The sequence below is a fragment of the Melanerpes formicivorus genome, unplaced genomic scaffold (assembly GCF_026170545.1).
Source record: "Melanerpes formicivorus ecotype bairdi unplaced genomic scaffold, bMelFor1.0.p_v2 SCAF_51, whole genome shotgun sequence".
In the NCBI taxonomy this organism is placed as follows: domain Eukaryota; kingdom Metazoa; phylum Chordata; class Aves; order Piciformes; family Picidae; genus Melanerpes; species Melanerpes formicivorus.
In genome coordinates this window covers 4,667,014-4,689,147 of record NW_027142403.1, presented here as the reverse complement: position 1 = coordinate 4,689,147, position 22,134 = coordinate 4,667,014, and the positions used below count along the sequence as shown (strand labels likewise).

Here is a 22,134-nt window from a genome sequence, read left to right as displayed (position 1 = left end):
CTTCCTTTTAGGGAGTTATGGAGAGCCATGAGGTCTCCCCCTCAGCCTCCTCTTCTCCAGGCTAAACACCCCCAGTTCCCTCAGCTGCTCTTTGTAAGGCTTGTTCTCCAGAACTTTCAACAGCTTTCATAGTAGTATCATAGCATCAGTCAGGGTTGGAAGGGACCACAAGGATCATCTAGTTCCAACCCCCCTGCCATGGGCAGGGACACCCCACACTACATCAGGCTGGCCAGAGCCTCGTCCAGCCTGGGCTTAAACACCTCCAGCTTTCTATCCCTTCTCCAGACACCTCAATGTCCTTCTTGTAATGAGGGGCCCTAAACTTGAACAAATAAACCTAAAACTGATCAATAAACCTAAGCTGGACCTAGAGCAGTGTCACTGCTGAGCCCTCAGTGCAAAGCAGGGACAAAGAGATTTAAAGGCCTGAAACACTGGAGCCAATGCCCATGTTAGCTGCTGTAAGTGGTGCTGTGAGATCCTGGGCTCCAGAATAACCTCCAAACAGAATGAACTCAAACAGAATCATAGAATCAATAAGGTTGGAAAAGACCTCAGAGATCATCAAGTCCAACCTAGCCTCACACTGAAAAGCAGCTTGTCTCTTGCAGCCTCCTTCCTCATTCTTTTGCTGAGTGAAGGCTGCTGTAGGCAGAACAGGATGACAAGATGCTTTCGGTTTCCAGAACGAAATACAGGGAATAAGGAACTTTGCCTTTGCCCTGTTACTCACAGGCAGTCAGGTGGTGCTGGCAAGAGCAGGCTGGGGCTTGAACTCAGCTCTTTTATTTTTGGAGGAACATAAGGCCAGCACCCCAGATCACACCACTCTTGCCCCCTATCCCACCTCCCTCAGTGGTCATCATGAAGTGAGATGGGGAAAAGAAACACAGCTCAAACACTCAGCATTACTACTTCAGCATCCTTTTCTAGTCTCCAGGATTTTGTAGTTCAGGGTGTTTTTAAAGATCATCTAGTCCCATGGGCAGGGATACCTTCCACTAGATCAGGTTGCTCAAAGCCCTGCCCAGCCTGGCCTCCAGGAAGATGGGGCACCCACAACCTTCCTGAGCAACCTGTTCCAGTGTCTCACCACTCTCACTGTAAACAATTTCTTCCTAATATCCAGTCTAAATCTACCCTCTTCCAGCTTCATTCCATTCCCCCTTGCCTTATCACTACAAGTGCTTGTAAGAAGTTCTTCCCCATCTTTCCTGTAGACTCTCTGCAGGTACTGGAAGGTCACTATAAGGTCACCAGTCTAAATCTACCCTCTCCCAGCTTCATTCCATTCCCCCTTGCCTTATCACTACAAGTGCTTGTATGAAGCTCTTCCCCAGCTTTCCTGTAGACCCCCTGCAGGTACTGGAAGGTCACTACAAGGTTTCCTCAGAGCCTTATCATATGAAGGCATTTCAGCTTTTCCTCTCTGTGCTTCATCCATCTTCACACTTGCTGACTTAATCCCAATCAGCAACTAAGCACCACACCACTGATCACCCACTCCAACCCCCAGTAGGATGGGGGAGAATCACAGAACTGCTTTGGTTGGAAAAAAACCTCTAAAATCCTCGAGTCCAACCATCAACCTAACTCTACCATGGCCATTAAACCATGCCCCAAAGTGCCATGTCTACACAGTTTTGGAACCTGTTGAAGAGATGAAACAAAAAAAGGAGAGTTAAAAGAAAGGAAATGGTTTAAAAAAGGAAAAAAAAAAAAAACTTGTGCATTGAGAACTGTTTAATAACTAAAATATAACAATAGTATTACAATTGTAATGAAGAGGAATAAATAAAGGGGGGGGGGGGGGGGGGGGAGAGAGGGAAATACACCCCCCCCCCCAAAAACAGACAAGGGATGCACAATGCAATTGCTCACCACCTGCTCACTGATGCCCCAAGCAGCAGTCCACACACAGGCACTCCCTCCTTGCTTCCCCTGTTTGTATGCTGCTCAGGATGTCTCACAGTATGGAATCATAGAATCAATAAGGTTGGAAGAGACCTCAAAGATCATCAAGTCCAACCTGTCACCCAACACCTCATGACTACTAAACCATGGCACCAAGTGCCACATCCAGTTCCTTCTTGAACACCCCCAGGGATGGTGACTCCACCACCTCCCTTGGCAGCACATTCCAAAGGCTAACAACTCTCCACCTGGCTAGCTCTGGGCCATGCCCCCTCCCAGCTTCTTGTGCAGCTACTGGCTGGCAGAAGATGGGACACTGAAAAATCCTTAACAGTAGAATGGCAGGGGTTGGAAGAGACCTCTGGAGATCATCCCCCTGCCAAAGCAGAATCACCTAGAGCAGGTCAGAGAGGAATGCATCCAGACAGGTTTGATAAGTCTCTAGAGGAGAAGAGTCCTCAGCCTCTCCAGGCAGCCTATCCCAGTGCTCCAGCACCTTCACAGCAAAGACTTTTCTCCTCATGTTGAGGTGGAACTTCCCATGTTCCAGTTTGAGTTTGCTGCTCTCCTTAAGCATGATAAGCTGCTTCAGAAGCACTCCACTACTGGTTTAACTTGTTTACTCAGTAAAGTAACCTGGTCTAGTGGGAGGTGTCTCAGCCCCTGTCAGGGAGCGTTAGAACAAGATGATCTTACAGGTTGGACTCGGTGATCTTTGAGGTCTCTTCCAACCTTGGTGACACTGTGATACTGTGATCATTCCAACCCAAACCATTCTATGATTCTATGAATCTTCAAACACACTCAGGTCACTTGTCTTCTCCACAGTGACACAAAGGATGAATGATGCACCAAAGTGATGCTCAGAGGCCCAGCTTTGCAGGAGCATAACAGAATAGCTTTATCTTACAGGGAAGGGAAACACTTTAAATTAGCAAAGACTTCAAGCTTCAAGGAGGCCAGCCTGCAACTTGAACTTGCAGAGACTGCCTGAGACAGTGTCTTCACCAAGGTCATAATGTACACATTTCTCCACTACAGGTAACTCAAGAAGTAGACAGTGTATTAATGCTCAGGAGAGATTCAGTAGTACAGGAAACCAAACGAAAATCCTGGCTAGTTGCATTTTTTAGCAGCTATCTGTAAACACTAAGGGTGCCTAACTAGTGTGGCTCCATTGAATTTCAGCCAATTCCTGATGGTTTAACATTACAGATACTCTGATTGTGCTTCCTTGATTGACAACAGTGATTTTGGTGCACCACATCTCTCTAATTAGGACTTTGAAACAAGCACAGACACTCTGATTCTCTGACGTACAGCTGTAGGGTGTCACTGATTTTAGCCCATGATGGCCCCTCAAAATCTGGAGCAGCTGTAGGGGATGCTGCTCAAACTCTGAAATCCTGAGAGAAAAACCTTCTCCCCAGGAATCTTGTCCAGGTTTCTCATACAGCTGTAAGCAGCATCACAATGAGTGCCCTATGGATAAACTGAAGCATCCAGTGCAGACAACTAGTAAAGCTAATAACCCACATCATTTCTTACTGAATCCTGTTGATTTAAAGTGCTCTTTAATCATCTCAGATATGAATGATGAGGTTGAAAGGAATCAACCTTGCAGGAAGATGCAGCCTGAACAGTCAAGTCCTCTTGACCATCTTTCACAGCTAACCCAGAGTTAAGGCCACCCTGGCAAATACAGTAACTAGAGTACTTCGGTTGCATTCTGCATAACTTCACAGCTCAAACCAAGAGCCACCCTTGCAAGTGCACTAACCAGAGTTCTTCCACTGCATCCTGTATATTTGGGTAGCCCCAAGGAGCAATTTTACTTCAGCTACAGCAGATGATGACAGAGGGATACCCCCTTGTGCTAAATTTGCAGAGGGCACACGTAAGATAAGAACGCATCTATCTGATTCTTAACGATGACTTCTTGCGGGTGCAAGTTATGTGGCAAGTAATGAGCCAGAGACATCTCCCAAGCGTCCACAAAGTGCACAGCAATTCCTGAGAACATTTTCCTCATGACAGAATCCAGCTGAAAGGAGTACCAGTCACTGTTGAAGAGGCTCACTTCCGGCCCGAGCTCCTGCACGTTGGCGGTTCTGATGACGACTAAAGTCTTGGGGCTGCGATCCAGCAGCTGGACGATGGCGCGCCGGATGTTCCTCAGCCGGCGGATGTACACCTCCACAGGGAAAGTGCTGAAGTGGGACCAGATAGTTATGGCTATCACTGTGTTCCTCCCACCCACTATGCCGTTCAGCTCGTTGGCAATGTAGCGCAGCTCGCTGCTGAAGACTGTGGAGAAGCGAATGGGCGGCCCGTGGCAGCGGAACTTCAGCAGGATGTTGTGCTTCAAGTCCACCGACATGAAGGGTCCAACGTTCTTGGGGCTCCCCAGGTTAAATTCCACTAGATCTGAAAACCCAACAGCAAGCATTAGTGGAAGATGGCAAGGAAGAGACTAAAACTGTCACCAAGATGCTACGAGCACAGAGCAAAGGTAGCAGCACATAAAGAAATCTGAACGGAGTTCTAAGACGAGGCAGAAGATGAACGTCACACACGTGCTAGCTGCTCTTGGAGCAGGGCCAGAAGAGGGCCATGAAGATGATCAGAGGACTGAAGAACTTTTCCTATGGGGACAGGATGGAATGGAATGAAGCTGGAGGTGGGGAGATTCAGGCTGGATGTGAGGAGGAGGTTCTTCACCATGAGAGTGGTGAAGCCCTGGAATGGGTTGTCCAGGGAGGTGGTTGAGGCCTCATCCCTGGAGGTGTTTAAGCCCAGGCTGGACGAGGCTCTGGCCAGCCTGGTCTAGTGTGGGGTGTCCCTGCCCATAGCAGGGGGGTTGGAACTAGATGATCCTTGTGGTCCCTTCCAACCCTGACTGATACTATGAAGAGTTGGGTCTGCTCAGCCTGGAGAAGAGAAGACTCTGGAGGAACCTTACAGAGACCCTTCAGTACCTGCAGAGGGCCTGCAGGAAGGCTGGGGAGGGACTTTTTACAAACACTTGTAGTGATAGGACAAGGGGGAATGGATTGAAGCTGGAAGAGGGTAGACTTAGATTGGATATTAGGAAGAAATTCATTATAGTGAGAGTAGTGAGACACTGGAAGAGTGCCCAGGGAGGCTGTGAATGCCACTCCCTGGAGGTGTACAAGGCCAGCCTGGATGAGGCCTTGAGCAACCTGGTCTAGTGGAAGCTGTCCTGGCCCATGGCAGGGGGGCTGGAACTAGATGATCTTTAAGGTTCCTTCCAACCCAAATCCTTCTATGAATCTATACTTCAGAAAGGAGTTTATGGGTGTTGAAGTTTGCAAGACAGCACAAGTAAGCTTCACATGGCTGTCAATGCCTTTTCCAAGCTTCTGAAACTCTTTCCTTCTGTCTCATGAAACAGCAGTTTTCCAAGCAGACTCCCACCAGTCACTGCTGACCTATGAATCCAGTGTTCATGGGAACCCTTATGGAAATGGTAGGACTCCATTACATTTGAAGATGACTTCAACTTGTAGGCATTATGGAGTCTCAAAGTCTGAGTTCCAACACAATTTAACTCCTTTAGGGGTAAGGAGTGACAAAGGAATGTCTAACTGGCTACCAAAATTCTGTTATTTGAGTTAAAACAAGGGAAGGTTTAGAAAGGCCCTAAACCCAACCAACAGCAATGGAAGTCGTCTGCTACTTCATTTCAAAGCTACTCATGTGAATGAGATGGTCTTTACACAGGCACCCCAGGTCACTTCTGCCATGCCCCCACTGTGGCCACCTGTTATAGCCACAGCTGTTGTCCTCATTGGTGAAACGTGCTGCAAGGACCACTTTGCAAGCACTTTGTGGCCCCATTCCCAACACCTACAAGTTTCCAGTGCCTGCTCAAACACCTGACTACCTGCCAGCACATCTGATGTTTTTATTTATTTAGAATAAACCAAACTAGGTTGGAAGAGACCTTCAAGATCATCGTGTCCAACCCAGCAACCAATCCAACCCACCCAAACAGCTAACCCATGGCACCAAGCACCCCATCAAGTCTCCTCCTGAACACCTCCAATGACAGCGACTCCACCACCTCCTTGGGCAGCCCATTCCAATGGGCAATCACTCTCTCTGTATAGAACTTCTTCCTAACATCCAACCTGAACCTCCCCTGGCACAGCCTGAGACTGTGTCCTCTTGTTCTGGTACTGGCTGCCTGGAAGAAGAGACCAACCTCTGCCTGTCTACAACCTCCCTTCAGGTAGTTGTAGAGAGTGATAAGGTCACCCCTGAGTCTCCTCTTCTCCAGGCTAAGCAACCCCAGCTCCCTCAGTCTCTCCTCATAGGGCTTGTGTTCCAAACCCCTCACTAACTTCATTGCCCTTCTCTGGACTCGTTCCAGCAAGTCAACCTCCTTCCTAAACTGAGGGGCCCAGAACTGGACACAGTACTCGAGGTGTGGCCTAACCAGTGCAGTGTACAGGGGCAGAATGACCTCCCTGCTCCTGCTGGCTACACTGTTCCTGTCTTTCTTCTTCTTCCTTTGCTTTGTCATTGCCATTCAGTGAGATCAACTCTGTGTCTGAGATGTGAGATTAAAAAGCTTTGTGAAGGTCTCTAAGGAGAAAGTGAAAAATAATTACCTGGAACAAATGCTGTCAGATATTCAAACCACTGCCTTATTGTAGAGTCTCCAAACAAGTGGATTACTTTTCCTTGTAAGCACTTAGTTATGTCATCTGAGTTGTTGAAATGATGGATCCAGTGTGTTCTGGACCTCCACTCGTCTTCATAATAGTAACCAGAAGGGGAAACTGTGGGATCTTCAGCCCTGTCCATGATGCTTGAATCTAGAAGAGAAAAAAATCTCTGAAAATAAGATACAAGAAAGCCAGCCTCTAATAACCTTGATGGTCCTATACCCAGTAATGCAAGAACACCATGCATTAATGCTTACAAGTGCCTTAAGGGTGGGTGTCAAGAAGGAACCAGTCTCTTTTCAGTGGTGCCCTATGATAGGACAAGGGGTAATGAACACAAACTGGAACACAGGAAGTTCCACCTTAACATGAGGCAAAACTTCTCTGCTGTGAGAGTGCCAGAGCACTGCACCAGGCTGCCCGGAGAGGTTGTGGAGTCTCCTTCTCTGCAGGGTTTCAAAACCATCTGGACATGTGCCTGTGTAACCTGCCCTAGATGACCCTGCTTTGGCAGGGGAGCTGGACTCAATGATCTCCAGAGGTTACTTCCAGTCCCTACAACTCTGTGATTCTTTGACCATCTTCTCTAGTTCCGAGTGGAAGAGTATGATGTAGCACAGGGATCAAAAAGCTCCATGCGTGACACTTGAAACCCCAGGTACTTCATCTCCTGTTTCTGCAGCAAAACCTGCAACTACTCTAGAGTTGGTTGAACAACTGTAGATGAATCTGGTTTAAACTAAATTTGATGATAAAGTCAAACCCAGCACATGTCTGACATTTTCACAGAATCACAGAATATTAAGGGTTGGAAGGGACCTCTGGAGATCATCGAGTCCAACCCCCCTGCCAAAGCAGATCTTTCACACTTATGTACAGGGGGACACAGGCAGAGCAAAGCATCTTATTTTCCATCCTGGGCTAGATCCCAGGGAAGGGCACTCTCCTCTCACATGCAATGAGTGACAGGACAAGAGGAAACAGCCTCAGGTTATGGCAAGGGAAGTTCAGGTTGGATATAGGAAACATTTCTTCCCAGAAAGGGTTATTGGAACAGGCTGCCCAGGGAGGTGGTGGAGTCACCACCCCTGGAGATAATTCAAAGATGTGTGGATGTGATGCTGAGGGACATGGTAGTGGCTTAGAAGTAGTGGTGGGATTGTGAGCTCTAGGAGAGTGGTTGGAGTTGATCTAGAAAATCTCTTCCAACTTCCACAGCTCTCTGATTCCATAATCTCAGTACCTCCAGGCGGTTACCACACAGAATCCTCTGTGCCAAAGGTGCTGCTGCCCTCTTGTGGCCAGACGGAGAGTAGCAAGGAGGGCTGCACCACAGCAGCAGCCTCTGCCACCTCAGCACAGGACGTGAAGCCCAAAGTGCCAGCATGGCACCACTCAAAAGAAAAATACCAGAAACGGGCTTACAGGAAAGCTGCAGAGGGACTTTTGATAAGGGCCTGTGGTGATAGGGTAAGGTACAATGGTTTGAAACTACAACAGGGTAGATGTACATTGGACAGTAGGAAACTCTTTACTATGAGGGTGGTGAGACACTGAATCATGTCGTCCAGAGAAGCTGTGGATGCCTCATCCCTGGAATTGTTTAAGACCAAGCTGGATGAGGATTTGACCAAGCTGGTCTAGTGGGAGGTATCCCTGCCCACGGCTGGGAGGTTGGAAATAGATTATCTTTAAGGTCCCTTTCAACTCAAACCATTCGTTAGCCATTGGAATGTGCTGCCCAGGGAGGTGATGGAGTCACCATCCCTGGAGATGTTCAAGAGGGGCTTGGATGTAGCACTTGGTGCCATGGTTTAGTCATGAGGTGTTGGGTGACAGGTTGAACTTGATGGTCTTTGAGGTCTCTTCCAATCTTGGTTCTATGAAAAATCTTAAAGAAAGAAATGAAGAAACACCACACAGCTGGCTGGCTACATCAGCTTGAGAGTTTGGTAAGCAGCTGCTGTAGGACATTTTACCTGTCTGAGAAATGGCAGAGAGAAAGACACTTTGGGCAAGAGAACAAACTTTTTACATCCCTTTTCACTAACCCCCCCTGCTTTCTGGAGCTGATTTTAGACAACTCTGTTATTCATACCTAAAAACCTTCAATCTTTCAATACAGCTTGAACAGTTAACTTCTATTTTTCTGCTGTGGAAACAAGCAAATCATGCTTGGGGTTTAGAAATAATGAATAACAAAGACGAATCTTACACACATTCCACTTTACCTGTAAATGCCTTGGGCTTTACAATCACTGAATCAGGTCCCCTGGAGAGTATTGGCCTCTTAATATTGACATCGCTTGAACACAAGAAAACAACAACAGTATTTGTCAAATGGACTGCAAAAGTTTGAAGGTAATATTAAACAGCAATTTTTTTTAACCCATTTCAAATAACTACACACAACTCACACTCAGATTTATTGGGTTTTCTTATCTCTAAGTTTATTCTGCTTTCTAGCCCATCCCTGGAGGTGCTGGAAGAAACCTGGCATATTGAGATATGGTTTCAGGGCTATGGTGGTGGTGATAGGTTGCTAGTTGGACTCAATGACCTTAGAGGAGTTTTCCAACTGAAACAATTCTGTGATTCCACAGTTCATGCTTTGAAATTATTTTTAAGATCTGAAAGTCCTCCTGAGCACCCAGGAACCCACAGCTTTACGTGTAAGATGACTTTTGCTGAGGATAAAGGTAATACAGAACAGAGTAGAACAGAACAGAGTAGAACAGAACAGAGTAGAACAGAACAGAGTAGAACAGAACACACAAACCAGGTTGGAAAAGACCTCCAAGATCAAGTCCAACCTATCACCCAACACCATCTAATCAACTAAACCATGGCACCAAGAGCCCCATCCAGTCACCTCCTAAACACCTCCAGTGATGGTGACTCCACCACCTCCCTGGGCAGCACATTCCAATGGCCAATCTCTCTCTCTATGAAGAACTTCTTCCTAACATCCAACCTAAACCTCCCTGGTGCACCATGAGACTGTGTCCTCTTGTTCTGGTGCTGGTTGCCTGGGAGAAGAGACCAACCCCCACCTGGCTACAACCTCTCTTCAGGGAGTTGTAGAGAGCAGTAAGGTCTCCCCTGAGCCTCCTCTTCTCCAGGCTAAGCAGCCCCAGCTCCCTCAGCCCCTCCTCATAGGGCTTGTGCTCCAGACCCCTCCCCAGCTTTGTTGCCCTTCTCTGGACACATTCCAGCAACTCAACATCTTTCCTAAACTGAGGGCCCCAGAACTGGACACAGGACTCAAGGTGTGGCCTAACCAGTGCTGAGTACAGAGGCAGAATGACCTCCCTGCTCCTGCTGACCTTGTGTAAAAAAAAGGCTCAAACCTCCACCTTTTTTACTACTGTGGTTTAACCTAGCCAGGCAGCTCAACACTACACAGCTGCTGTTCAACAACTCACACCTGCTCCAGCAGATACACACCTCCTGTAAGGCAGTATGTCATATTTCACAGAATCATAGAATGTTAGGAGTGATCTCTGGAGATCACTGGGTCCAACTCCCTGCCAAAGCAGGATCATCTAGGGCAGGCCACACAAGAACGTGTCCAGGAAGGTTTGGAAAGTCTCCAGAGAAGGAGACTCCACAATGTCTCTGGGCAGTCTGGTGCAGTGCTCTGGCACACACTTCACAGCAAAGAAGTTCCTCCTCATACTGAGGTGGAACTTCCTGTGTTGCAGCTTATAACCCTTCCTCCTTGCCCTATTACCAGCCACCACTGCAAACAGACTGTCACCTTCATCTTGACACCCACCCCTCAGACACTTACAGACATTGATAACATCCTCTCTTAGCCTTCTCTTCTCCAGACTAAACAGCCCCAGGTCTCTCAGTCTTTCTTCACAGAAGACATTTTCCAAGCCCCTTAATCATCCTCAAAGCCTCCATTGGACTCTCTCCAGTAGACCTCTGTCTCTCTTGAATTTGGGAGCCCAAAACCGGATACTGTATTCCAGGTGTGGTCTCACTAGAACAGAGTGGAGGGGGAGGAGAACCTCCCTAGGCCTGCTGGACACAACCTACAGCTTGTCTTAACTAACTAACTGAAAATGTACTTGACTGAGTAGATATAGATTCAACAACATGCATACCTTTGGAAAAAGAGGCTCTCCTCTTGTGTCAGGAGCCCTTTCTGATATCCACCCTTGGCATGGCTGATTCGGCTGGCACAGGACAGTTTCCGAGGTTTGTAACAGAACCACGGCTCACCAGTATAGAGATCTGTGAAGTTGCAGACTGGGAGATCTCCAGGCAAGCAAACATTGCACTCAGTGGTTTCTGAATACCTCCCAGATTTGAAGGAGCTTTTGAAGTAGACTCTGTCTGGCCTTTCCTCTCGTAAACGCAGGAGGACTTGGATGGCTTCGCTCGGGTGGACAAGCCACACAGAAACTTTGACTTCCCCTGGCCAAAGCAAGGTAAAGAACACTTTATAAAGGCCATTCTGGCAATCTACAATCCTTCCTGTTGCTCCAGCTTTCAGCAGAGGGGAGTGAATTCGTGCCTGCAGGTAGTCTCCACCGTACTGCTTGGGTTTTCCTCGGAAATCCTTCAGATGCACAAGTACCTCCAACTGATCACCCACCTTGAAGAACCCGCTGGGTTTCACAATTACAAAGTCACTATGTGAGGGATCAGTGCTTTGCAGAAAGGCTACTTTGCTCTCAGGGGGGGTTGGCCACTGTATGGCAGCAAGCAATGATTCCTCTTCAGCTTGTTCTCTTTTGGACAAAGTCTGCTGCTTATAACCACAGTAAGGCTTCCTGGTAGTTTTGGTTGTCTGGGACAGAGAGTGTTGGTCATTGTTTTCTGTTATCCAGTTTGAGCCTGAAATGGTGTCATCATCTAAGTTCTGGGGAGAGAAGAAAGAATACATTACCTGAAACTGGGCTATTAAATTAAACACTGTAAGTGAGGCATTGGGGCAGGGGGGGTGCTGAATGAGGTGGGGGCCTTGGTGACAGAGGATACAAAGAAGGTGGAGTTACTAAATGCCTTCTTTATCTCCATCTATACACTGCTGGAGACTGTCTTCAGGAGCCCCAGGCCCCTGAGGCCCCAGAGGCCCCAGAGGAAGGCATGACAAAGGAGGAGTTTTCCTTGGCTGATGAGGACTGGGTTAGAGAACAGTTAAGTCATCTGAACATACATAAGTCGATGGGTGCTGATGGCATGCACCCATGGGTGCTGAGGGAGCTGGCAGAGGTCACTGCCAGACCACTCTCTACCATCTTTGGTTAGTCACAGTGGACAGGAGAGGTGCCTGGGGACTGGAGGATGGTAAACATCACTCCAACCTTCAAAAAGGGTAAGAGGGAACACCCAGGTAGCTATACACTGAACAGCCTCACCTCCACACCCAGAAATGTAACAGAGCAACTTATCCTCGGTGCTGTCCTTAGGCATACCAAGGACAAGAGGCTCATCAGGAGCAGTCAGCATGGTTTTACCATGGGGAAGTCATGTTTGACCAGCATGATAGCCTTTTATGAATACATCACCACGTGGAAGCATGTAGTGGCTAGCATCATTTATCTTGTTACACTCACATTGTTTCTTCCCTATTTGTAATCACAGAATGGTAGGGGCTGGAAGGCACCTCCTGCTGCATTTTATTGCAATGTGCCAGCTTATTAAAGTCATTTGAACAACATGGAAATGAAATCTACTTTTTGAGGGGAAAAAAAAGAGTTCAGCAACAGAAATCAAGAGTGTTCTGAAGCCTGTTACATAAGAAGTTGGTTTTAATCAGCTTAAGAGTAAGAGGATAATGAGCACACTAGGATGTGGGAAGGATACCCAGAATCTTCTCTGATATCCATGTTAACTATAAAACCACAAATTGAAAATTGTTAGGTTTCACCTACAAAATCTACATCAACAAGTACCTGCAGACACACAAAATGTTATTAGCACAACAGAAGCTTTTGCTTCTGTTTTGCTTTTCCACTCGGGATTTAACCAATCATCCCTGAAGGCCATCTGTGGTAATTGATAATCATTTCTGTTTTCCATCACAGCAGGCAGAAAATGCAAGCCTGTCACTGCACATTGCTTTTATTAACCAAGGAGATTTCAGGCAGTGCTGAGAATCAACCTCAGGCACAGGTCTGCCCCTCAGTTTAAGAAGAACACTGAAACACTTGAAGGTGTCCAGAGAAGGGCAACAAGGCTGGGGAGAGGCCTTGAGCACAGCCCTGTGAGGAGAGGCTGAGGGAGCTGGGGTTGTTTGGCCTGGAGAGGAGGAGGCTCAGGGGTGACCTCACTGCCCTCTACAACTACCTGAAAGGAGGTTGTAGCCAGGAAGGGGTTGGTCTCTTCTCCCAGGCAACCAGCACCAGAACAAGAGGACACAGTCTCAAGCTGTGCCAGGGGAGGTTTAGACTTGAGGTGAGGAGAAAGTTCTTCACCGAGCGAGTCATTCGTCATTGGAATGTGCTGCCCAGGGAGGTGGTGGAGTCCCCATCCCTGCAGGTGTTCAAGAGAAGATTGCATGTGGCACCTGGTGCCATGGTCTACCTTGAGGTTTGTGTTGATAGGTTGGACTCGATGATCCTCAAGGTCTCTTCCAACCTTAGTGATACTGTGACACCTCAACAGAAGAGTTACTCCTTACTAAAAAAGCAAACTCAACAATAAGCAGGCTATCAAATGCTTTGTGGACAGCTTGGTTATCATTTTAAATAACAAGAGAAGGAAAGTAAAGCAAGTTTCTGACATGGGTAGCATTGTTGAAGGGATATCATTAGTAGCTTAAGAATTCAAGAGGGAAGATTCCAGCACCAGGAGAAAGTACAAAGTGCTAAAGAGAAAAAGAACAGGGAGGCTAGGTCATCACAGCCAGCTTGAGGCAGATAGATGACATGATATGGGGAGGAGAAGCATGTCTGATGCATTTACAAAAGTAATCAACAAAGGGGGTTGGGCTGGATGATTTTCAGAGGTCCCTTTCAACCCCTACCTTTCTGTGATTCTGTGATCCTCAATTCAAAAGGGACAGGGAACCACTAGAGAGAAACCTATAGAGGCTATGAGGATCATGAAGGAACAAGGTTATCTGTCTGATGAAGAAAGGCTGAGAGACCAGGGACTGTCTAGCCTGAAGAACAGAAGGCTGCTCAGATGCTCTCCCAATGTTTACAAATACCTTAAGGTATCAAGAAGGGGACAGCCTCTTTTCACTGGTGCCCAGTGATAGGATGAGGGGCAACAGACACAAACTGGAACACAGGAAGTTCCACCTTAACATGAGGAAAAACTTCCCTGCTGTGAGGGTGCCAGAGCCCTGGACCAGGCTGCCCAGGGAGGTTGTAGAGTATCCTTCTCTGAAGACTTTCAAAACCATTCTGGATGTGTTTCTTTGTAGCCTGCCCTAGGTGATGCTGCTTTGGCAAGGAGGTTGGAAGCCTCCAGAGGTCACTTCCAGCCTCTACCATTCCACAAGAATCCCTCCTTTCAGAGCCTGAACAAATTTGGTTACAGGTAGTCTGTGAAAGCTTTCTAAGAGTTTTTCTGGCTTTGATCCCTGACTGAAAAGAATCAACACAGATACCTGTACTAGGGTGCCTGCAATGTTGTGCCAAAGAAAGAAAGAAGTACCAGAGCAGACCCATTCAGGAAAGTCAAGACAACAAAAGAGGTCAGAGGTGCCTGTTACAGTGTAAGAGTTACCAGCAACACAATACTTGGGTTTAGAGTATCAGATATGCAAAGGTCAACAAAGGCATTGACATACTTATCATGAATAGTGACCAGAAAAAGCAGAGAGTGAATACCCACTCTTACTCTCAAATCTCTGCCACAGCCCTTTTAGCTTTTGGTGCACAGGGCCATGGTTTAGCTGTAGTGGCTTAGCAGTAGTGGAGGGATTGTGAGCTCTAGGCAAGCAGTTGCATGTGACAATCTCAAAGGTCTCTTCAACCTTATCAGTTCTATGATTCTGTGGTTCTAAAACCATAATTAAAACAAATTAAATAGCCTAATATTCAAAATGTTAACATCACAGGCCCAAAACCCCACAGAGATAACTAAAGCAGAGCTACCTTCTCTGTTACACAAACATGATCACACTAACTGAAACCAAAGGTCCATCAGACAGCATTTGGACTTCCAGTAGTTTCTAGCAGCAAGTATATGGAAAAGAATACAGGCCAACTGTGTTGTGATCCTTCCTGCTGAAGATTTAATCCAGTTCACTTGTCCTGCTGTCCATGTTTGTTTTGATGCAGAAGAGAAACACAATATGCTTTTAGCAGCAAGGACTTCTGCAGCTTTGCTGCAATCCATAAAACCCCCACCCCTGCTTCCTTTGAATTCAGCATCTGCAGTTTTCATTTAATGTCTCCACCAGTACTGGAAGAGGCAACAAACATTCACTCTTTAGTTATTGAACCTGTGTCAGTTGTGGTTTTAGACCTCCCAAACATCCCCCTTGCCTCCATCTGAATCTCTTCCAATGCAACTTCATCTTTTTGTTAGCTTGAGAGCTGATTTTACAGCCCCTCTTTTGGATCATTTAATTTGGCCATCACTAGCCAGGAGGTAGTGAGACTCTGCAGCAGGATATACACAGCCTAAAAGCAGAAAGCAATTATTGATTGGCTAACCTGCATGGAAGATATCTATAATTTAATGCAGTACTAGGCTTAAGCATTTTTATTCTCACCCACCAACTGCTGCACTGGATGGATAGTCTGGCCAGGCAGACAGCCAAAGGACAGAGTCAAGCCTCCAAAGTTTCCTGGAACCATCCTCAGTGATTTCATCTGTCTTGGCTTCAGCCTGAGGCTACTGACTAATGCAGTTTCAAAGTACCTCTGCACTAAAGTGGTCAATAAAATGAAGAAATAGCCAAGTTTGACACAGCAGAAGGAAAAAGGAAAAGGCAAAGAGAAGTTGCATCAGTACAGGCTGGAGACCTGCTGATTAGCTAATAGCTCTACAGAAAAACACCTAGTTTAGTGGTCATGGTAACTGGGTTATGGTTGGACATTGACGACTCCATGATTCCAGTGGACAACAAAGTGACCTTGTCTCAACAGCATGGCTTTGTGGCAATCCATTACCAAGAGCATAACCAGCTCTTTTCTAGAGCAAAGTGATAGTTCCTCTCAGCTTAACCCCAGTGAAGCAGTACCTAGAATATTGTGTTTGGTTATGGAAACTCCATACCAGAGTCAAGCTGAAGAGACCAGCTAAGAAGCCCCAAGATGAGAACCTTCTAAATGCTACCATTCTCCCTTCCAGCCCCTACCATTCTGTGATTTTTGTGGATGGGACCAGCCTCTATTCAGGGGTGCCAGTGACAGGACAAGGGGTAACAGGCACCAACCTGAACATAAGAAGTTCCATCTAAATACAGGGAGAAACTTCTTTAAGTGTGATGGAGCACTGGAACAGGCTGCCCAGAGAGGTGGTGAGCCTCCATCTCTGGAGGCTTTCAAAACCTGCCTTGACAGAGAGGGTTGGACCATCTCCAGAGATCCCTTCCATTCCTACCATTCTGTGATCAGGAGACTGGAGTGCATGACAGAAAGGAGATACTAAGGGAAACAGACCTGGGGTTTTTTTATGAGGTTTTTGTTAGTTTGTTTGTTTTTTAATGTCAGGAGAAGACAGAGAGCACCTAACTGCAGTCTTTCACTACCTAAAAAGGAAGTTACAGAGGAACCAGAATCAGAAGCACACCCTAAGACAACAAGAAGCAACTTCTACTACAGATGAGAGAAACCTACTTCCTCATGACAGCAGAGCAGCTTTGCAACAGGTTGTGAGATCTGACTGTCCTTGAAGACCATCAAAACTCAGCTCAAAAACACCCTAGACAATCCAGGCTACTTTTGAAGCTTTGAGGAAGGTGTTGGATTAAACCCCTCCAGGCACCCCTTCCACTCTGAGTTTTCTGTGATTCCAAACCTAAATGCTGTGAGTCACAATTCTAACCTTACAGCTCAGTGCTGTTCAAGCCTTTTTGGAGAAGAAAAAGGTTCCACTTACCTCTAACTGGAAAAAATTATGGACCAGCACCACAACAGCCAGTACTGCCATAAGCAGGCAGAAGAGCTGCAGTTTGAACGAGTCACGCCACATTGTCCAGTCGTGTGCTTCCCTCCCATGTTAGGTGCTGCCATGACTTCCAGCCACCACAAACATGAACATCATTTCGTCTCAGAAGGGCACAGGAGAGTTCAGCAGACTTCCACTTCATCCCTGCAAATGCATTTACAAAAAGTCATGTTAAGTCCCAAAGGTTTAATAGAGAAAGCACACAACTGGCAGAACTTCACACAGCAACTGCTACAATTGAACTGCTCAGTCAAGTCAAGAGGTGGGCACAAGCCAACCTCATGAGGTTCAACAAGAGCAAGTGCAGGGTCCTGCATCTGGGTCGAGGCAATCCCAGGCACAAATACAGGCTGGGCAGTGATGACTGGCTGGGAAGCAGCCCTGAGGAGAGAGACTTGGGGGTGCTGGTGGACAAAAAGCTCAACAGGAGCTCTCAGTGTGCACTTGCAGCCCTCAAAGCCAATCAGATCCTGGGCTGCATCAGGAGAAGTGTGGCCAGCAGGTCGAGGGAGGTGATCCTCCCCCTCTACTCAGCTCTGCTGAGACCCCACCTGGAGTACTGCCTCCAGTTCTGGAGCCCCTATTACAAGAGGGAGGTGGAGGTGCTGGAAGGTGTCCAGAGAAGGGCCACGAGGATGATCAGAGGGCTGGAGCACCTCTCCTGTGAGGACAGACTGAAGGAGTTGGGGCTGTTCAGTCTGCAGAAGAGAAGGCTCTGAGGTGACCTAATTGTGGCCTTCCAGGATCTGAAGGGGGCCTACAGGAAGGCTGGGGAAGGACTTCTCGGCATCTCAGGTAGTGATAGGACTAGGGGGAATGGAATGAAGCTGGAGGTGGGGAGATTCAGGCTGGATGTGAGGAAGTTCTTCCCCATGAGAGTGGTGAAGCCCTGGAATGGGTTGTCCAGGGAGGTGGTTGAGGCCCCACCCCTGGAGGTGTTTAAGAGCAGGCTGGATGAGGCTGTGGCCAGCCTGATCTAGTGTGGGGTGTCCCTGCCCATGGCAGGGGGGTTGGAACTAGATGATCCTTGTGGTCCCGTCCAACCCTGACTGATCCTATGATACTATGACAGATTTTTGTGGCATAAAGCTGAACAGTTCTATCTATTTTGTTACCTAATTCTCAAGGCAAATGTTTAGCATCAAGAAAAAGAACAGGAAAAGGCTAAAGAGTGCAACATTTCTTTCTGACAATAACTACCTTATTTTATCCACATATGCCACACTATCACCATTCAGACATCATGAGCCCAAGACTTAGTATCATAGAATCAAGCAACCTTGAAGCTGAAGCCTTACAAAAATCACAGACTTCACAACCATGGATAAACAGTTTTCACAACTTGATGCTTGGTCAGTCTGACTTCCAGATCTTTTTTTTTTCCCCCCACAGGGACAGCTCTGAGGCAGTCATTTTGCCATCAAAAAGGGGACCAGGCTTGCAGAAGGAGAAGCTCCAAACGTGGCAACAGACAACAGATGGCAACAGACAGGCAAAAGACACTAGGCTCTTCAAACCTAAATATTCTCCAAGCAGCATTACTCATAAAACCAGCCACTGAGTGCAACAACATAATCAAATGATTTGATGCACTGTTTATATAAAAGAGTTATGCAAAATTTAACCAGGCAGTGATACTATTGATTAGCCTGGAGAAGAGGAGGCTCAGAGGAGACCTTATTGCTCTCTACAACTACCTGAAGGGAGGTTGTAGCCAGGTGGGGGTTGGTCTCTTCTCCCAGGCAACCAGCACCAGAACAAGAGGACACAGTCTCAAGCTGCAGCGGGGAGGTTTAGGCTGGAGGATAGGAAGAAGTTCTTCACAAAAAGACAGCTTGGCCATTGGAATGTGCTGCACAGGGAGATGATGGAGTCACCATCACTGGAAGTGTTTAAGAAGAGACTGGGTGAGGCACTTGGTGCCATGGTTTAGTTGATTAGATGGTGTTGGGTGATAGGCTGGACTTGATGATCTCAAAGGTCTCTTCCAACCTGGTTTATTCTATTCTATTTACTAAGACCACATGAAGAATGCTGAGTCAATTTAAAATTACATATGATACATTAAACACCAAAAATCAGCTAATTAAATCATCTATTAAATTAACATAGACTAAAAAAAACCTGAAATATATGACTGGTATAAGCAGGACAGTCTCAAAATAGACTGCACTTGAAATTGCTTTACAAGGATTATAGGGATTATAACATCAAATGCTTTGCAGAGAATTACAGAGACTGTATTTCTGACTGATGAACAAGCACCCAAAGAGCAAGGCACCCATTAAAGCATCATACTGACAAAATGCAACAAAACCACAGAGCTGTTGGACCGGCTCCATGCTTACATAAAGTCCTAAATTTCCGTGAAATATCAACCTGAGTTTCACAGTATCACAGTATAACTTAGGTTGGAAATGACCTCGAGGATCATCGAGTCCAACCTATCAATACAGACCCCATGACTAGACCATGGCACCAAGTGCCACGTCCAATCTCCTCTTGAACGCCTCCAGGGATGGGGACTCCACCACCTCCCTGGGCAGCACATTCCAATGACAAATGACTCGCTCGGTGAAGAACTTCCTCCTCACCTCGAGTCTAAACCTCCCCTGGCACAGCTTGAGACTGTGTCTTCTTGTTCTGGTGCTGGTTGCCTGGGAGAAGAGGCCAACCCCTTCCTGGCTACAACCACCCTTCAGGTAGTTGTAGAGGGCAATGAGGTCTCCCCTGAGCCTCCTCTTCTCCAGGCTAAACAATCCCAGCTCCCTCAGCCTCTCCTCATAGGGCTTGTGCTCAAGGCCTCTCACCAGCCTCATTGCCCTTCTCTGGACACATTCAAGAGTCTCAATGTCTTTCTTAAACTGAGGGCCCAGAACTGGACACAGGACACAAGGTGCGGTCTAACCAAAGCAGAGTACAGGGGCACAATGACTTCCCTGCTCCTGCTGGCCACACTATTCCTAATGCAGGCCAGGATGCCATTGGCCCTCCTGGCCACCTGGGCACACTGCTTCAACAAGAATCAATCATTAGTAAACCTAAACACATTCGAATGGTAATTTAAGGCTGTGAATGACCTCTTGAGAAACAAGAGCAAACACGTTAGAGAAAAGGGGAACTTCCAGTTTCGGTGCTGAGCATTCTCTTTGAATCACAGAATGTAATCTCCTGTATCCAAGGCAGGCATGGAGGCTACTCCCATGGATATCTGTTCAAAACCTTCTCTGTTTCTGTAAACTTCATCTTCTAAACCACTACAAGGTAGAGGTTTTGAGCTTTCTTTACACTAAAGGCCTTAACATACTTCCAGTTTCATAACCTCCGAGTTACTGATCACTACAACTTTTATATAACACAAGTACACCGCACAGCTTTAGATTCTTACCCTATTCTTGGTGCATTCACTGAAGCTATCCACACCAACGGCCAAAAATAACCCTGGAAACACCACAGAAATAGAAAGGGAAGAAATGTGTATACATACACACACACACACAATCATTTTTTAATCAAATCTCATATGGGTGGTTTGCTCACAGGGACAATAAAACAAGATGCCAGTTAAGACTCCTAAGATTTTCCTTCTACAATAGTCCAGGTATTTTTTTGGCAAAGCATGCTAATTCTTTTAGCTTCAGTCCTATTGTTCTGCTATTTATTGTAAGCTATTACTCCTCTCAGCCTTGTTCTGCGTTATTACATGCCCCATTTTGTTCAAGGATACACCCAAACACCAGGTCAGTAGAGTTTTGACATCTCCAAGTTCTCTTATGCTCAATTACAGTATTGTTTGGGTGTTTTCTTTTTTCAAGCTGTTAAACATCGTCAGCTTTCTACGGCAACCCTTCTCTAAGCTAGCAGTGTTACAAAAGCACCGATCACGGTGGTCTCAGGTTGACAGCTGGACTCAATGATCTTGGAGGTCTTTTCCAACCTAAATGGCTCTCTGATCCTCCACAGAACTGCCATGCAAATTGCTGAACTAGGTGGGTCACTAATTCCAATGCCAAAGCCATCTCACAAGGTTTCTGGACTGGATGCTTGCATTGCTACAGGTCACAGAAAGAGCGTATTTCATAGAAACACAGGATTGCTGAGGTTAGAAAAGACCACTACGATCATCAAGTACCATCACCGACTCAACATCACCACGGCCATAAAACCATATTCCAAAGTCCTCTAGGGATGGTGACTCCACCACCTCCCTGGGCAGCACATTCCAATGCCTGACTACTCTTGCAAGAAACAAAGGTCTCCTGATCTCCAACCTAACCTCCCCGCCCCGGCACAATTCCAGGCCATTTCCTCTCGTTTTATTACCTGGTACTAGGGAGACTGACACACACACCCCCACCTCACTCCAACCTCCTTTCAGGGAGTTGTAGAGAGCAAGGAGGTCTCCCCTCAGCCGTTCCTCATCCGACTTGTTCTCCAGACCCTTCACCAGCTACCTGTGCACTACTATCCCCAGTTCAGCCTTACCCCCTACCAAGCGGGGTTCGGAACCTCAAGAGCAGCTCTGCCATGGAGGCCAGCGGAGCTGGCACCACGATCCCGGCTTTGCTGCAGCTCCCTGCAGCAGCCCCGAGCCAAGGCGGCTCCCCCAGCGCCGTACCAGCGCTGCCCGCCCCCACGGCCGGAGCAGGACAGAAAGTACCGGTGCAGGCAAGGGGAACGGCAAGGCTGCCTCTTGCTGCTGCGAGGGTACTTTTGTTCGCGGTCCTTCGATTCGGCGCACACCTGCGCCTGTGGCTCGGCAGCCCCAGGCAGCAGCCCACGCACGCACAGCAGGGCCGGCCTGCGGCTACCCTGGCGGCTCGTACCCCTCTGGAGCAGCGGCACCGGCTCCCGCAACGGCAGGAAGCGGCTGCAGTCACCGATGTAAAACCAGAGCGACGCAGGCTGAGGACAGTGAGGGCGTGCGGGCCGCTGCAGCCTGGGGCCGGGGCCACGGCAGCAGGACGCCCGCCGGCCCCCACCTCCGCCGGGCATCCGCCCCCGCCGCAGCGCCCCACGCCCGAAGCCACCGGGCCTCCCCACGGCGGCCCTGGCCCCGCTGCTGCCGCCCCCTCGCCGGGGCCGCTCTGCCTTCCCCCCCTCCCTCCTCACGTTAGCCGCACAACCCCCAATGCCCCGCCACCGGTACCCCACGTCCCCTCACCGCAGCCCCGACAGCTCCCCCGGGCCAGGCGGCGACCTCGCCCCCGGCCCGGCGGCGGCTCAGCCGTATATCCCCTGGCCTCGCCACCGCCCCTCCTTCCTCCCCGCCCCCGACACGAACGGCAGCTGCCATCGCACCACCTCCTGGCCTGGCCCGGCCCCGCCCCGCCGCTGTTCTCGGTCCCGGCGCCTCACCCGGCCTGAGCAGCCGGAGCAGACCGCGGCAGAGGCGGCTGGGGCCGGTGCAGGAAACTCCTGGCTGAAATACACG

At 47.9% G+C, this 22,134-nt stretch overlaps 1 protein-coding gene across 3 annotated transcripts; it reads right to left on the bottom strand.

Annotated features, from left to right (window-relative positions):
- Positions 1–1,728: 1,728 nt before the first annotated feature.
- On the bottom strand, positions 1,729–21,948 carry NXPE3 (neurexophilin and PC-esterase domain family member 3). 3 transcript variants are annotated; one of them, XM_068160726.1, is made up of 7 exons: positions 21,865–21,948; positions 20,089–20,141; positions 16,632–16,844; positions 10,727–11,487; positions 8,843–8,916; positions 6,555–6,761; positions 1,729–4,344 (listed from the first exon to the last, which is right to left on the bottom strand). In XM_068160726.1, the coding sequence occupies exons 3-7, from the start codon at positions 16,722–16,724 to the stop codon at positions 3,794–3,796; spliced, it is 1,686 nt and encodes a 561-aa protein (XP_068016827.1). In that variant the 5' UTR covers positions 16,725–16,844; positions 20,089–20,141; positions 21,865–21,948; the 3' UTR covers positions 1,729–3,793. The 3 variants fall into 3 exon arrangements, with proteins under 3 accessions (XP_068016827.1, XP_068016829.1, XP_068016828.1); XM_068160728.1 differs by lacking the exon at positions 21,865–21,948 and adding an exon at positions 21,024–21,508; XM_068160727.1 differs by lacking the exon at positions 20,089–20,141 and having other exon boundaries at positions 21,865–21,947.
- Positions 21,949–22,134: the final 186 nt, after the last annotated feature.

Bases quoted from the DNA above. Each gene is read 5' to 3' on its own strand.
- NXPE3 (XM_068160726.1), bottom strand. From the start codon at position 16,724: ATGTGGCGTGACTCGTTCAAACTGCAGCTCTTCTGCCTGCTTATGGCA. The intron at 11,488-16,631 runs GTAAGTGGAACC...TTCTCTCCCCAG, and splicing joins ATAATTTTTTCCAGTTAGAG to AACTTAGATGATGACACCAT. The intron at 4,345-6,554 runs GTAATTATTTTT...TTGGGTTTTCAG, and splicing joins TCTGACAGCATTTGTTCCAG to ATCTAGTGGAATTTAACCTG.